The sequence below is a fragment of the Sceloporus occidentalis genome, unplaced genomic scaffold (assembly GCF_023333645.1).
Source record: "Sceloporus occidentalis isolate IW3139 unplaced genomic scaffold, rSceOcc1.0.p SCAF_13, whole genome shotgun sequence".
Lineage (NCBI taxonomy): Eukaryota > Metazoa > Chordata > Lepidosauria > Squamata > Phrynosomatidae > Sceloporus > Sceloporus occidentalis.
The window spans coordinates 13,183,304-13,199,666 of NW_028316993.1; the positions used below are offsets into that span (position 1 = coordinate 13,183,304).

The 16,363-nt window shown below is 43.7% G+C and overlaps 1 protein-coding gene across 1 annotated transcript in view; it reads left to right on the forward strand.

Annotated features, from left to right (window-relative positions):
- Positions 1 to 16,233, forward strand: part of COL16A1 (collagen type XVI alpha 1 chain) — a 121,230-nt gene extending 104,997 nt beyond the window's left edge. The window contains exons 60-71 of the mRNA XM_089479163.1: positions 1,058 to 1,102; positions 1,500 to 1,553; positions 3,130 to 3,183; positions 6,352 to 6,402; positions 7,928 to 8,017; positions 8,572 to 8,607; positions 9,793 to 9,837; positions 9,923 to 10,111; positions 10,563 to 10,629; positions 12,726 to 12,902; positions 13,709 to 13,786; positions 15,130 to 16,233. Coding sequence (XP_089335289.1) covers positions 1,058 to 1,102; positions 1,500 to 1,553; positions 3,130 to 3,183; positions 6,352 to 6,402; positions 7,928 to 8,017; positions 8,572 to 8,607; positions 9,793 to 9,837; positions 9,923 to 10,111; positions 10,563 to 10,629; positions 12,726 to 12,902; positions 13,709 to 13,786; positions 15,130 to 15,332 — 1,089 coding nt within the window. The 3' untranslated portion in view covers positions 15,333 to 16,233. The remainder of the gene's footprint in view (positions 1 to 1,057; positions 1,103 to 1,499; positions 1,554 to 3,129; positions 3,184 to 6,351; positions 6,403 to 7,927; positions 8,018 to 8,571; positions 8,608 to 9,792; positions 9,838 to 9,922; positions 10,112 to 10,562; positions 10,630 to 12,725; positions 12,903 to 13,708; positions 13,787 to 15,129) is intronic.
- The last annotated feature ends 130 nt before the right edge of the window (positions 16,234 to 16,363 follow it).

Sequence of the window (16,363 nt, forward strand, 5' to 3'; positions counted from 1 at the left end):
GGTCAACAAGATATTTTGCCTTTCAATGGGAACAAAAAATATCTTGTTTGTTTTCTTTTCCATGTTCATGGTTTTTGCACAAGGGTTGGGGGTTTTGGCAAGAAAAACATTTGGGAAAGCAAAGTCTTCTGATCAAAACGATTGTTTTATGTGGCGAAAGAAACAAATGAAAGTTTTGCAAACATGTTCCTTTTTAAAATGTGCAAAGCTCAGTCTCACTCAGGAGAAAGAAAAGTTTTGAACTGATTCTTTCTCATGCACAGGAAATTAAATAAGATTTACCTTCCTTACCGAAAGAAGAGTGGCAAAGAGGGCGGTTGGATTGCGAACCTTTCAGTCAATTTGGTGCGCTATTAAAATAATGGCTTAATCTGCAGATATTAACAAAGTGGCATCTTTTACTTTTCTATTGTGCAAAAGCACCTGATTGCTTTAAGTCAAGCTAATGCTGTTCAAAACAAAAGGTGAAGCCAGTTCAGGAAGAGAGACAACCGAGAAACTAATCTTGCTGAACATTTTAACAAATTCATACTCCTAATTGGAACAGAACTGTACACTAAAATTTGTACTTTCCCTATATTTAGCAATGCAAATTCCCCTTCAAAAAAAGTGAACTCATTAGGAGCCAGCAAGTATGCACCTAATTTAGTCCATTACAGGGAAAAAGGATAGTACACAGTAATAGAAACGGCACAGAGAAATGCATCACTATGGGGGAAACGGTTTGCGAAAACGCACATGCTTGGAAAGCATGCGTAAAAAATGTACAGGTTAGGAAGGATGGGCATGAAGATTTGTAAAAAACAAAATTCATGTTGGCTTTTAAAAGCAAACATTCTAGATGGATGTGGAACTGGGTTCAATGGACCTGGTGACTGGAAAAATAACAGAATCAAATTGACATATTCTTCCATTCATCGGCAGAAGGGAGAGTTAGTTTTGGTCTTAAAAGAGACATAGTTGGAAGGAAAGCTCTAGGCCTAGAGATGCTCAGACCCTGAAAGAAATAACCAAGCATCACAGATTGACATTTTTCTCTTTCCTTTCGTCGCTGTAGGGCTTCAAAGGAAAAACAGGTCATCCCGGCCTCCCAGGACAAAAAGTAAGCTTGGCTATTGACTACTAGACCATTATTTGATACATCCTTCGCTAGTAATTCTTTTCTAATCCTCTTCTCGGGGGAAGTCATGGGTAATTTTAGCAATTTCCTTCTTGCTGTCAGATAGTCTTTGAAGTGGGCAGTTTTCAAAGGCTACTCACCATCGAGGACTTATTTGACAGACAGTGCTCTCACCCAGAAGGCTAGAGAAGAGTGTCTAGGTCCTATGATGCAGGGCCAAGTTCTGGGGCCTGGCAACCCTAAAGGCGGAGCATCCATTGTGATGGACCCATAGCTCCCATATATAAGATTCGGTTGGGCGAAGAGAGGTCATGGATGTGAAATATTTTGTAGGATCTTTAATGCAAACATTGTGAACCATCTGCCTATTACTTCCTAGGGCGACTGTGGCACGGCAGGACCACCAGGCAGCCCTGGGCGGACTGGACCTGAGGTGAGTTCTGCAACTGGAAGCGGCTTGTCATTATGGGACGATGCAAAGGGGAATGCTTTGTTCTATAAGTGTTGCAACAGCCTAGTTATAACAGGCTAGTCTGAATGCACCCCAGATTTCTGATCCAAGATCCAGTGGCATCACTAGAGTTTGCATCATCCAGCGCAGTAACTCATGATGCCAACTGCCATCAACTTACTCTCACACCACACCATACAGAATCCTTAGTCATGTTTTTATATATACTCAGGTTATTCTTAAATTATAATTTCCTTTTATCACTGAATGTTATGGCAATAGTTGTGACATAAATAACTAGCAAAGTTAAAATTACAGTCAGCTGTCCATACAAACGGATATGTTATCCATCAATTCAAGCATCCATAGCTTGAATATACAGTGTGCCCTCGGCTTATGCGGGGGATCCGTTCCGGACCCCCCCCCCCCATGTAAGCTGAATCCCACGCATGCTCAAACTCCATTCGCTTATAGTGGAAGCTGCACACACACACACACACACATGCAGTGCGCCTGCATCATACACGGCTTTCAGCATACACTGAAAGCCGTGTGGGGAGAAGGGGGCTCTGCGTCCCATAGGGACTAATGGCACCGCCACATGCATGAGCCCCACTCATTTAAATGGGGCTCGACCATAGGTGATATTTGCTTTACGCGGGGGAGTCCGGAACGGATCCCCCCACGTAAAGCAAGAGCACACTGTATGTATATGTATACACACACACACACACACACACACACACACACAGTCTTCCCTCCAAATTCACAGGGGATCTGTTCTGGACACACACACACACGTGAATTTGGAAATTTGTATATATTCAAGTCCCGTAGCTTTGAATGGCCACGCATGGCCATGTGCACATGTCACGGGTGCATACACCATTAACCTTAATGGAGGTCATCCCTCCGTGAATAATAAAAACTGCAGATTTCAAGTCCATGAAAATGGAGGGGCGACTATATATATATATATATATATATATATAAAAGCAACCTTGTTTTTGCCATTTTATATAAGGCCCACCATTTCACTACTCCACTGTATTAATGGGACTTGAGCATCCATGGATTTTGGTATCCATGGAGTGGTCCTGGAACCAAACCCCAGCGGATACCAAGGGTCTTCCAAATACCTTTCTATTACATTATCATACACACAACTTAAATGCATAAACATGTACATGGTTTCGTGGGGTTAAAGTGAAGATTTGGTAAGAAGTCGTGTTTTTAAAGATTTTTTTAAATGAATAAACAATGTTTATTATTTTTTAATGTAAAAATTTAGATTTTAAATGCCTGGGGCCTCTCCTTTCTCTTTGCACTGAGCTTTGCCCCACTCACACCATCAGTGTTTGAAAGGGATGTGGGTGAACACCACAGCCCATATCTGTCAAAAGGGAGATGCATGGAGAGAGTGTGGGTCACATCTTACGTGTGGCCCACACTCCCTGCACCCCCCTAGTAATACCCCTGTCAATAGCTGCTACACAGAAAGATGCATCTAATCTGACTTTCCATGTATCTCTCTCTCTTTCTCTTTTCATTCCTCCAGGGAGAGCCTGGCCCAATGGGACCCCAAGGCAGACCAGGCCCTCCTGGTCATCTTGTAAGTCAAAACCCTTATTCTTGCCATTTTTAATGGGCCAATTTATAGTTGGGTGGCAAAGGCATCTGCAAAGCTGTGGGTGCTGGCTGTGTGAGCTGCCGCCAAAGCTAGTCCCTGCTTGGCGTAAGCGCTGTGGTCTGTGGGTTTCTGTGAGTCACTGCGTAAAAGGCAGCGCAATTAGTTAACAGCTCCGTTTTGGAATCTTTCTTCCTCGCCTTGTCTCCTCCGTTTTTTTGCGAGAGAGAGAAACTGCAATTATTTTAAAGTCAGCAGCACCATCTGTAGTTGGATTTTTTGACGCAAGCAAAACTGGGAAACAGCAAAACAAAAAACAGTGCAACCCACTCCAGAAGGATAATGGCTGCTTGGAGGAGCACCTGGGAATGCTGTGAAGGATGCATTTTGGTGGCAGCTCCAGACTTCAGCTCAGTGCTTCATTAGCCACTGCTAAATCCTACGGAAGGTGTTAGGAAATCATTGAATCGTACCGCTAATGTGTTTCGCTGGCTTCAATGGGATTTGTTCACCATACAAAGGCCCTATCTGGATTGGTTAGTCTGAGATTTTTCTATGGAATAGACAGCTTTGGAGAGTAGTGGAGTCTCCTTCTTTGGAGGTCTTTAAGTAGAAGTTAGATGGCCGTCTCTCAAGAGTGATTTAGTTGCATGTTCCTATATGGCAGAGGGTTGGATTAGATTACCTTTGAGGCCCTTCCCAACCCTATGATACAATTGCATGAGTCTGAGTCTGAATCCTTAGAGTTTGCTAAAGAGTTGGATGTTGGAAACATGAAACTCACCTCAACTAGAGATTCTCTCTTCTTGGATCTTCTTGGATCACACAGTAAGGATCAATTTTGTAGGGCCATTGAAAATAAAGATGGGAATTGTTGCTGTTGCTGCTGTGATTTCTTTCTTACCTGCCTCTCCCCATGGATTGAGGTGGAGAACAACAACAATTAACAAATATACAACATCAGTTAAAACACTTATAGTACAATACACCTGAAAGGCACCCAATTGAGAAAGGCTGTTTACATGAAATGCAGAAGTGCTGGTTTTGGTAACATCTGCACATTTCTGCTCCTGCTAACTTCTAGAGAAATACGTAATATATGACATGATCTCCCGCCACCTGAAACTAAATCATGCGCAACCTTATTTGACACGTTCATTTCATGCCAGGTTGGTAGTTCCAGCGAATGTTCCTCCTGAATGCTTCGGCCTGTACCCAGATTACAAATGAAGAAATGGTGAGGTTCTTTGCTTGGTAAAAGCTGTCTCTGAATGGACCGTATGCACAAATCCACACGCAGACACAGACTCAATAGAATTAACATTTCTACAAAGGGTGAACATTTCAAACAGGCTCGGCACCTTTACTCCAGACGGCAACATGCATTTGGGTTGCTCTGATCAATGGAAGGTGGTAGCTGCCATGTCAGTAGGGCAAGGAATCCACATTAGATTGTCAACCAGGTTTTCAAGGTCCTGGAACCTGTCACTGCAAAATATATTCAGCAAATCAGAAAGTTCATTTTAAGCTATCCAAAACCTAGAGTTGGATTCACTGCCCCACTGACGTAGGAAACACCAGCCATCACAGGACCTGACTTTCATACTGGAAGCAACCAAACTCTTCCTTTCCTTTGCAAGCCATGCGTAGTTGCTTCAGATGCTCTGCTTCTCTTTAGCAATGCCAGTGAAACCTGTTCTAGAATCTCCTAGTACCATATTTTCCCTGTTACAAAGGAGCAGCACCTTTACAATTCCACTGGGACATTTGACAATTGAATCTATAGCCGTGTGGAGAGCAATCTGCTACCCTTAAAATTTAAAGATACTTACATATATTTGTTACTATGTGCCTTCAAGCCAACCCAATGGGATCTATGGCCTCTGAAAAATATTAACCAAGATGCTCCATCATGGTTGCACATTGTAAATGTACTCTCATTTGTGGTCTGAGCAACACCGCCGTTCTGCTTAATGCATTGTGTCACCCGCAACGGATCTGCGAATGCGTTTGCTGCTTCTGCAATCCCAGTAATTCTAGGGGGACATTGAAGGTGATGGTGCATAGCCATGCACCATCCAAGAACATGCAGTTTCATATGCAACAGATGTTGCAGAATTTCACTTCAATGGCTGGAATCCTGTGGGTGTTTTGCACACACACAAAGCTCCCTTGTGCATATGGTTGCACTTTTTTGACCCAGGTGCAATGTCCGTATCCAGTTCACAGTCGACTGTGAACTGGATATGGACATTGCACCTGGGTCAAAAAAGTGCGACCGTATGCACAAGGGAGCTTGTGTGTGTGCAAAACAACCACAGGATTTCAGCTATTTGTTTTCATGAAGATGGAAGAGATGCAAATAAAAGAGAAGTGAGAAAAATAAAAGAGGAAGGAAGGAAGGAAGGAAGGAAGGAAGGAAGGAAGGAAGGACATTTTGCATATACAAATGTGTACGAATGGCTTTCTATTAGCATATATTGTAGGGGGGGAAATGCATCTTATTCTGTACAGTATATTCTTTTCTGCCCCAAATCTGCTAACATTTTGTATTAAAATCCATAATAAATACTCTGCTGCTGATAGAAAGGGGGACCTGTATAAAATATGCAGAGAGGATTGCATTTGATTTGTAGCATCAATAGCAGGAGTGAGATAGGCAAGGTGAAAAGGTTTCCAGCCAACGGGGCAGAACTCAGATCCTCTCTCCTAGATGCCTCGTTTTGAATTAAAAGAGCCCACCGTTCCCCATTCTGTGGCTTTCCATTCTGATCAGGGCAGGCATCTGAGTAAGATATGGGGCTGCCCCTTGTCTCACCCAGTCACTGGTTCTGTGAAAGGTTTGGTCGTGAATTAAAAAAACGCATGGGTTTTGCAAAACAGCTCTTGGAGAGCTCCCACTTTACTGCTTTGGAATTTTAATGCCTGACTCTAGATTCCTCTGCTCTGCTGTGTCATTGGTTTTTGGACACATGTTTTAATTTGGATCTGAAGCAGTTCAGGGGATTTCCTGAACTGCCTGGTAAGCCCTTTATGAACCAAAAGACGAGGGGGAACACCTGGGTTTAAAACCCCAATAAAACTCCCTGCTTGTGAATGTATCTCTGCTCTAATCCTCATCTCCAATGTGCCATCTTTTCTCTGCCTTTTCAGGGTCCTCCTGGAAGCCCTGGTCAACCTGGTCCATCTGGACTTGCTGGAGTTGTGAGTATCCTTGTTGTTGCTTCATAGGTGTGATGGATAACACTCAGCTTCCAGACTCCACCAGTAAAAGAAGCCGCAATTTCATCACGTCTGTCGTACCATTCTATGGTTGTTACTTCTCTATACCTTCAAATCAACTCTGGCTTGTGATGAACTTCTCCTATGGTTGGAAAATGTTATTCAGATCTTCCTCTGAGGCTGAGAGAGTGTGCCTTGCCCAAGATCATCCAGTGGGGCTCCATGGCTGAGCGGAGATTTGAACCCAGGTCTCCCAAGTCTGAGATTCAAACCACTACATCCCACCAGTTGTCCAGCCCTAGTAATCCAATTATTATCCAGTACTCAAGCCACAGCTGAATCTGCACTGCAGAAATAATACAGTTCAACACCGCATCCACAGATTCCACTATCCATGGCTTGAAAATGTTTTTTTAAAAGCAAACTTTGACCATTTGACTACTCCATTGTATATTATAAGCATCCACAGATTTTTGTTATCCACTGGGGTCCTGGAAGAAAACTCCATCAATGGCCCACTGTATTCCCCCAAAATGTTTCCTTTCTATTTAATTCCCAGAACATTTCTAGACCAGAAGCACTTTCTCAACAGATCACTCTAAAAACAACAGCAAAGACCCCTGAGGGGAGCCTAGCCTTTGGAGAATGTGGAATGCAATCCATGATGTTTTGTAAAGGAATCCCTTAAGATACTTTTTTTTGTCTTGAAATGCATAGGGAATTTTAAAAGGAACACTGAGGGAATACATTGATGCACTTGCTTTGTGTTTTATTATCCAGCTTTACAGCTGCCGCATTGATCCTTTCAGGGTAGGGGGTCTGCATTTTCTCTATCCAAACCTGAAAATCGATAGGAATATGTCGGCTGTCACTGGCATGATCTGCACTTTGAAAAGCAAGAACAGTCAATGGGTCCCATGTCAGTGGGTTTGTGAATCCGTTGCAGGTTTTAGTTCCGTCTTGCATGGAGTTATCCAGGGTGCCAAACCATCTGCTTAAATAAGTTCAGCACAATGGACAACTCCATGGATGCAATGGCTTGGATTCACCGGCCCACTATCATGGGACCAACCATCCGCTAAAAGAATTGCCAATTTAAATTTAAAACTATTGAAATGGATGTTTAGGGAACATGTGAGCTTCTTGGTGTGGTTACAGGATATGTGTGGAAGGTAAGAAGAGAGTGCAAGAGGATGCATGAGACAAGACCATGCATGCGTGTGTGCAGATCCCCTCTCGCCATCCATTAATGCACCTTCAGGGACAAAAGTATGGCTCGTCTTTGGCCTGAGTTAGGAAACAATAATCTGGCTTATGATACCTATCATCCCCACCCAGCATGGCCACTGGGACCAATTCCCCCAGCCAGCACAGTCTTATACAAAAATCAGTCCTGGCATGACAGAGTGACAGAGTTTGGGAATGTTTGAGCAAACTTTTCCCATTCACGGCATCTTCTTGGTGGCCTCTGGAAGTATCTGAGACACTTTCATCTCCTCTCTTTCAGGGGCTGAAAGGAGAAAGAGGGTCACCTGGAGAAAGAGGCCTTGCTGGGATGCCAGGCCAACCTGGACCTCCAGGTCACCCAGGACCACCGGTGAGCAGAGCGTGTCAAGATGGAAATCCCTTGGATCCCTCTGATAAGGAATTGTTCAATCAAATATATATGTACAGTACAATAGATAAGAAGCCTAAATCCTATTAGTTGGTTCCAGCTAAAGTAAACCAATCAAATAAACTGCTGAGTGGTAAGCTGACAGATTGGTAAACCCCATTGATTCAATGTACTCCAGTAGAATTCCATCAGCAAAGACCTTTTCGTTCAAGTAGACCTTCAGCAACTGGATGGTTACAAAATGGATGCGCTGGACTTCTAAATATTTCCACTGTATGAGGATGGCATTTTTAAATTATTTTAATTGGTATGTTAGCACTATAATTGATTATGTATATAGTATAGATAAGCATAGTTGATTGATAAGTTGTGCAATCTTTGTATTTTTAAGCTGCTTAATTGTGCTCTTATTAGAGCTGTTGCATGCTGCCTTGCATCCCAGCCCAGGGAGAATGACAGACTATAAATCAAAGAGTCAATTAATTAATTATCATCATTATCATCTCTCTTCTTTTGTGTTCTTTGTGGTTCTCCAGGGTGAGCCGGGCTCAGATGGACAAGTCGGCAAAGAGGTAGGGGGATCACTTTCTTAATCGATATGTCCTCCAGATCATACCCTCAATGTGCACCTAAATGAAGTCACTCTGTCAGCTCAACTATCCTCAGCCCAACTGGAATGTCCATGTGGGGTGGAAGAAATCCCCTTTTGCAACATCTAGCTCATATGGACTACCAGGTTGCACACACTCATATACACCCCTGATCTCAAATTTGCTGTACGTAAATGTGATCCCAAAAGATCTTCTTCTAAGATGGCACTGGAGGTCCCAGAAGACATGTGAGATGGCCATGCCTTTCACCAGTCTACTCCTTGCCCTCGTTCCTATTGTCGTTCTGCCCCACACATTTCCACCTCTAGCGAAGAGCAGCAGTAGGATCCCAGCTAATGCAAATAGCAATGCCCTCGGAAGCTGGAAGCTCCATTAGCTACCATGGCTTTACACATTGATAAGGCACATCCTCCATAAATATTCCTAACTGCCTTTTTAAAACCTCATGTGCTAGAATTTTTTAAAAAAAGAATTATGGGGATATTTTCTGACCCCACTAGATTTCAAGATCAGCTCTCTACAAACACAGAAAGAGAGAGAGAGAGAAATTGATCTCACTAAATGACGTTGTTGTGTATTTTCAAGTCGTTTGTGATTTATGGCAACCCTAAGGTGAACCTATTACAGGGTTTTCTTGGCAAGATTTATTCAGAGGAGGTTTTCCATTGCCTTCCTCTGAGGCTGAAAGAGAAGGTGACTTACCCAGTGAGTTTCCATGGCTGAGTAAGAATATGAGCCCTAGTCTCCAAGGGTCCTAGTCCAGTACTCAAAACACAACACCACACTCGCCTTCTACCAAATGGCATGACTTTCCTTTATGATATTGCATCCTATTCCTATGCAGCGCCGTGAATACTCTAATCCTATATTATCTCTAAAGCTAAACTGGGTGAGGCCTGGTTAGTACTTAGGAGGCCATCAAGAAATGAAAGCAGGGACAGTACCATAACACAGTGAGATGCTTTGCTACCTATCAGAGTTGACTGAAGTGGAATATTTGGACCAAGGATCTGGTTCATTGTTAGGCATATTACACAGAGGTTGGGTCAATGGCCGGAAGGAAGCAGCAAGTAGTAGCCCTCAGGTAGCAAGTTCTCACCAGATGGATCCCCGTGGTCATTTTTCCTTCTCTGTTTTTCATACTAGGGCCCACCAGGAAAGCCGGGCCCTACTGGACCAGCTGGGGTGAAGGTAAGTGGGACATTGAATTCGCAATACTAGCCTCCGGTACAGAGGAAAAGTACCTCCTAGACTTGACATCATTTTTTCCTTTCAGGGTGAAAGTGGCTCTGCAGGGGAGAGAGGGCACCCTGGAGAAAGAGGCAGACCCGGCATGCCTGGAGGGCCAGGAAAGAGCGGAGAGATGGGCCCCATTGGGCCACGGGGCCCATCTGGGGAGAGGGGTCAGCCTGGACCTCCGGGTCCTTCGGGAAGCCCTGGGACCCCAGGATTGCCTGGGACAATGGTAAGAGACGTAAAGCGCATGGCGGAGATTTAGAGGACTGTAGTGGGAAATGGAGTTGCGGTGATGGCTGGTGACTTCCATGTAAGAGGAACTGTGAATCCACTGCTCCGAGTTGGAAGCAACTTTCAGGGGCTATCCAATATGTTGGGGAATTTACAGCACCAAGGAATGTGAGAACAAAAACCTGATGTCAGTGGGGTGGTTTTAGGGCTTAGTCAAAAGTTTACCAGAGCTATCCAAAGTGCTAAATCCTAGCCATAAAATACATTCAGAACCCTGGATGGCTCCTTTTAGCTCCCTGGGACAGATTCACTGTCATCTATCTACCCATTGACACAGAAGTCATCAGCCTCCAATGGGCCATGGGTTGCAGTTATGTCTTTGTTTTGTTTCATTTCTTCATGTCAGAAAAGAAAAGTAAGTGACTTCTACTTTGCTCCTCCTTTGCCAGGCAGATGCTGTCAATTACGATGAAATCCGGAGGTTCATCAGGCAAGAGCTGAACAAAATGTTTGATGGTTAGTAAACTGCTTTGGGTTGGGGAAAAGGGTGGTTGGGGACATAGACAAGTCTCGGGAACAGCACCACTCTGTTAGTATTTTGGTTGGGAATTGAGAAGTGCACACATGCTAGTAAATGACTCTGCAGGGGCAGCGTCAACATGGAAACTCTGTTCCACAGAGTTGCTCACAACTCACCGTTACTCCAAAATGTTGGTCAAGTTCCTGCATCGAAGAGACGGAGCATAAGTTTATGCTCAAGGAATAAGGCAACAACACCCTGTTAGAGAATCATGATGCCAAATGAACAAGTGCATCTGCGTGCGCAATGTGCGTCAGTGTGCAATCTGCATCCATGTGCAGTCTGTGTATAATAAAAATGCACGCACAACGCCACCTCGGCAACCTTGAAGTGAATAGAAACACTCCACATCAGTTAAAAAAAAAAGTCCAAAATACCCAACTGCCTCCACTGTTGGCTAAGTGGCACTTTCTACAACTAACAGTAACAATGGCTGCCTCCACACTGCAGAAGTAATCCAGTTTGACACCACTTTAACTGCCCTGGCTCAATGTTATGGATTCCTGGGCATTGTAGTTTGTTGTGGCACTAGACCTCTCTGACAGAGAAGACTAAATGTCTCACAAAACTGTAGTCCCCAGAATTTTATAGCCCTGAGCCATGGCAGTTAAAGTGGTGTCAAAATTGGATTATTTCTGCGGTGCGGATGCAGCCAATCGGACATGTAAGGAAAAGGTTCAACAGGAACAGGGTTTTTATTATTATTATTATTATTATTATTATTATTATTTAGCGCTTGCTTGGTAATTTCTCATTATGGCAATTTTACGACTGGCGACTATATTTCTTGTATCCTCCTACGATTTGCTGCATGTTTTTGCTAAGAAGGCTTTTCAGAACTGCTATGAATGGTAAGACAAACGCTTGTTTCGGTGCTCGGTTGCTCATATTGAATGCTGACCTTTGGAGTGACACTGTGTCATTAAATCTTCAATTCACCAATGCCTCCCTTTTTGAACACGAAATACCCCACTAACACACACGACAAAAGTCTAATATGTTCAAAATTTAGACCCCCATTTCTGGGTGAAGGGACAGAGGAGTAATCCATGATGGCTCCATTCTGTCCAAAATAGCATCCATTGACACTGTGGATGCGCTTTTAAGAGCCTAAAGTGTTCTTTCTCTGTAGATAATATTTCATAGCACACAGTTCAGAGCAGAAGCTCATTCCCTCGTTCCTCTAGCAGCTGTGCCAAACGAGGATTGATTTATATATATATCTCAGTGGATTTATACACCACCCTTCGGTACAAGACTCCCAGGGCAGTCTACAATTTGAAATAATAATAATAAAAAAAAGGAAATGATAAAATTGAATAAAAGGGTAATACAAAATCTCAGAGGCAACAGTCGTAAAAAAATCAGCAGTCAGTATAATCTTGCCGAAGCCATAAATACATAACTAAAGACCAGCTATAAAGCATGCAGGAATCCTTGGGAAAAAAATGTAACAAAGGATCTTCGTCTGGCACAGAAATAATACAAAATAAAATAAAACGCAGAAAGTGTTGCACCACTCAGAATACAAATCTATGTTAATGAGCCATTTAAAAAATGAATTTTAAATGAATTTCTCTAGGGAGGATGTTATACCTAGGAGACGTCACCATTGAGAAGATCCAGTCCCTGGTAATAAGCAGTTTAAAACAAGTTACTCGGTGCAAGAAAGCCAGCCATAGAAGATAACAAACACACCATGTTTTATCTGAGAGGATACCTCTCTAGGAATCTCTAGGTCCTCCAGTGCAACTCTGTGGTCAACGTTCGACAGACACTGAGCATAGAGATGCACTGGAGGAGCTACAAAGGCCTAGTAGAGTAGTCTCTCTAGGAATCTCTAGGTCTTTCAGTGCAACGTTTAGTTAAAGTTGACCATAGTGTTGCAATGGAGGACCTAGAGATTCCTAGAGAGAACATATTAATCAAATCCTTGTATAATCGAATCCGCAAATATCAAAGCCACAAATATGGAGGGATGAGTGTACAAATAACAATGTGAGAACCATGCTCCCTTTGTCTCCCCCTGCAGAGCGGATGGCGTATTACACTTCCCGGATGCAGTTCCCAGTAGAAATGGCATCCCAGCCAGGAAGGCCAGGGCCCCCAGGTAAAGATGGCACACCTGGGCGGCCGGGACCGCCTGGATCTCCAGGAATGCCAGGGCAAATCGGGAGAGAAGGACGGCAAGGTGTCCCTGGAATGAGAGGTAAGTATGACTGGAAGATCTCTTATACCAAGGTGGCAATACATGAACTTGTCAATTTAGGTTGCAACCTAATAATCATGGGTTGTTTTCTATGCCCTGTGGGTCAGAGGGACACCCCAAAGCTGTCTTGTAACACACAACTCCTTCAGACTACCCAAAGACAAGGGCATCACTAAGGGGATGCAAGGGGTTCAAACCACACCAGGTGAGACCTTAAAGGGGGGGGGGGGTTCCCAAACATCTGCCTTTTGGTACAATTGAGTTTAAGCATTCACCGGTGTCCCTTTAAAATACTGAGCTCAGTGGAAGCGATGGGGTGAGTGGATCTCTCTTGGTCCATTTGTTTTGGATGCCTAACCTCTGTTTCTAAATGCTCGGCTCCAAGTTTAAGTTACTTCAGTGCTAGAAATTTGGGGACCAGAAGGGTGGAATTCTTATTGGGCAGACAACACCTTCATTTGGCCTCCCCTCCCATATCTAGACTGCTTTTACTGGCTATCTAACGGTTAAGGTCCATAGCTTTTTGTGGGTTTTTCGGGCTATGTGGCCACGTACTAGAAGAGTTTATTCCTGACATTTCACCAGCATCTGTGGCTGGCATCTTCAGAGGGCCCAGTTTGGAATGACTGTGGCCCACACTTATCCATTCAGAAGTCTGACATGAGTCTTAACCACCAGAGTAAAATAGGACCAACTTTTGACATAGCTTGATGTCTTAAAGCCAAGCATGAAGATAACCCTGTAGGTGGCCAAAGATGGCTTGGTGGCCTTGTACCTCCTATTTCATGGTCCTTCTCTTGGTGCAGGTGAGCCTGGAGCCAAAGGAGAAAAGGGAGACAAAGGGATTGGAATCATGGGTGAAACTGGACTTCCAGGCCCTCCAGGTAAAGTTTCTTTCTATGTACAAAAGACCTCCTTGACAAAGGAATAGACAATGAAGGAGAGTGGTAGATGGTCCTTCATTATTGCTTTGTAAATTGCAATTGGATGGCCCCTCTTCAAGGATGCTGCAGGGGATTGGTTAGATAGCCCTTGCAAGAGTTTATTCTGCTGGTAGCCAGGATCCCAAGTCAGTAGGGCAGACCATCCACTCCAGTTTTTGCTTTAAAGGAGCTACGCAAGGTCCTAAACCTGTTCATGGGGATTGTCTGACACCTTGGACAACTCTCTTCACATCTGAAGTAGACTCCCTGCCCTGCTGATATGGGAGCCACAAGTGGCCACTGGTCCCTTCCAGCATCCTGAATCGGCATGTGACTAATGCACAGAAATTGCATCTCTGCCCTGTGATCTGAAGGGCCTGCTCCGTTGGAAGGCAGTCTGTATAAAATGCTTCACATCTCCGATATTCTACTTAGTAAAATTAGAGTGATGAAATTTCAACTGTAATCCCCCACAGGACCTCAGGGGGGGATTTATTTCCCCGCCACCACTGTCTCGCAAAGAGCGGTTGTGACCCACAGTGTTTGGGAATGGGATGGTCTTCAGTTGAAACAAAATAAGCAAAAACCTGGGAGCATCTAATGCAGTGGTTCCCAAGCTTTGGTCCTCCAGAGATTTTGGACTACAGTTCCCAGAATTCCTGACTAGCTATCTGGGACTTCTGGGAGTTGAAGTCCAAAACACCTGGAGGACCAAAGTTTGGAACCACTGATATAATGGGATTCATAGAAGAAGCTGAGACATGTCTCCAGATCCTCAAAAGGTGGCTGTTTTAGTAGCTGAAAAAGCCCTGTGCATTTCAGCCTGTGTGTACTCTGAAAGCCTTCGATATAAAATTATTAAAGGACAGCACGTAAATGCATGATATCACATTAAGAATTACTGTTGTTATTATATACAAGCATATTTACATGGGCACATTGCCTATGGACTATTAAGAATCTAAGGCCATAATGTTAGAATCCCAATTATCTATTAATAATCAAAGTTGTGATGTTTTGTTAGCAGGCGCTATCCAACCATTTAGTGGTTTTAAGACCCATTAGCTTTACAAAAGACCTGATTCTCCAGTGAAGAGAAACACTGATGGAAATTGTATGAGAGAGGAAATAAGTCAAGTGGAATGCTCCTATTTTTGAAGCCTGCCGTGATGAAGTCTTGCATTCAAAACTGACCAGTATACCCAAAGAAACCATGCTAGCCCCAGATCTTCCTGCAATTTCAGGAACCAGATAGTACACACTAGATCTCAGTGGCTTCCCTCCTCTTCATTTCTTCTCTGCAGGAATCCCAGGACCGCCAGGCTATGGCAAGATTGGTCTTCCAGGGCCAATGGGGCAGCAGGGTATTCCAGGTATACCAGGACCGCCGGGGATCACCGGACCTCCTGGAAAAGCAGGGCATTGCAACCCTTCGGATTGCTTTGGCATGATGCCTCTGGAGCAACCGATGTACCAACCCAAGAACATGAAAGGCCCATTGGGCTGAAGAGCTGCAAGGACCAATTTCCTCCTAAAAAGAACTCCATTGGAAGTAGCCAAAAAAAATCTGGTCCTTCAGGACTAGTCATGAATTATTATCATTTCTCATTGTTGTTAATATTTTGACTATATATATATAGTTCAACCTCTCATGATGCCATTTTTTAAAAAAGAAAAATAACAACACAACAGCACAAGAGCTTGTGTGTATATATGTGTGCGCTTATGTGTGTGAGAGAGAGAAAGAGAGAAAGATTAAAACAGACGTTGAAATTGTCATCCGTTTTGAAACGATGCGCGGAGAGCTAATCTGGGATGTTATTTGATGTTTCTCCCATCCATTAGGAATGTATTAGTCTTCATTCAACAATATAGGCATGATCCACTGGGAAATTCCTATGAAGAGAGGGAGGCACGGCTCCAGTCGATCGTTTTAATGGGATTCAAGTCAGATAAGGTCCCAGTGGTTTCTCCTCTTTGGCAGGAGTTTCGGGATGGGTTTAGAGGGGGAAGAAAAGACTTACAATGAAAGAAGGTGCAATTCTTTGTGAAGCTGACGGCTTTCACAGCCGGCATCCATAGTTTTGTTGTGGATTTTTCGGTCTATGTGTCCATGTTCTAGAAGGGTTTATTCCTGACATTTCGCCAGCATCTGCGGCTGGCATCTTCGTTGCGGAGAAAGGCGGGATATATAAATCCTGGAAATAAATAATAAAAACTATTAATTAATTAATAATAAACTATTCCTAGACCCCAAAACTATCAAGGTTGGATAGACCGCGGTCCTTCCTTGACAGCAACAGATGCCATCCATGGTGTCTCTTGCACCCGTTGATTTTAAAGGAGACTGATAGAGGAGCAAAGCTGGGCAGCCTTCCCAGTGCGTCCTCCTAATTATTTAAATAAACGATGCCTTGTTTCCTAATTGGTATTTGGCTCACTTTCATTGCGACCCGTTGGCTCACATGCCACGCCGACGTTGGCCAGATGAGAAAATCCATTTATGCTCTTTGTCCGTTTAACAAATGGCTGGCCTGG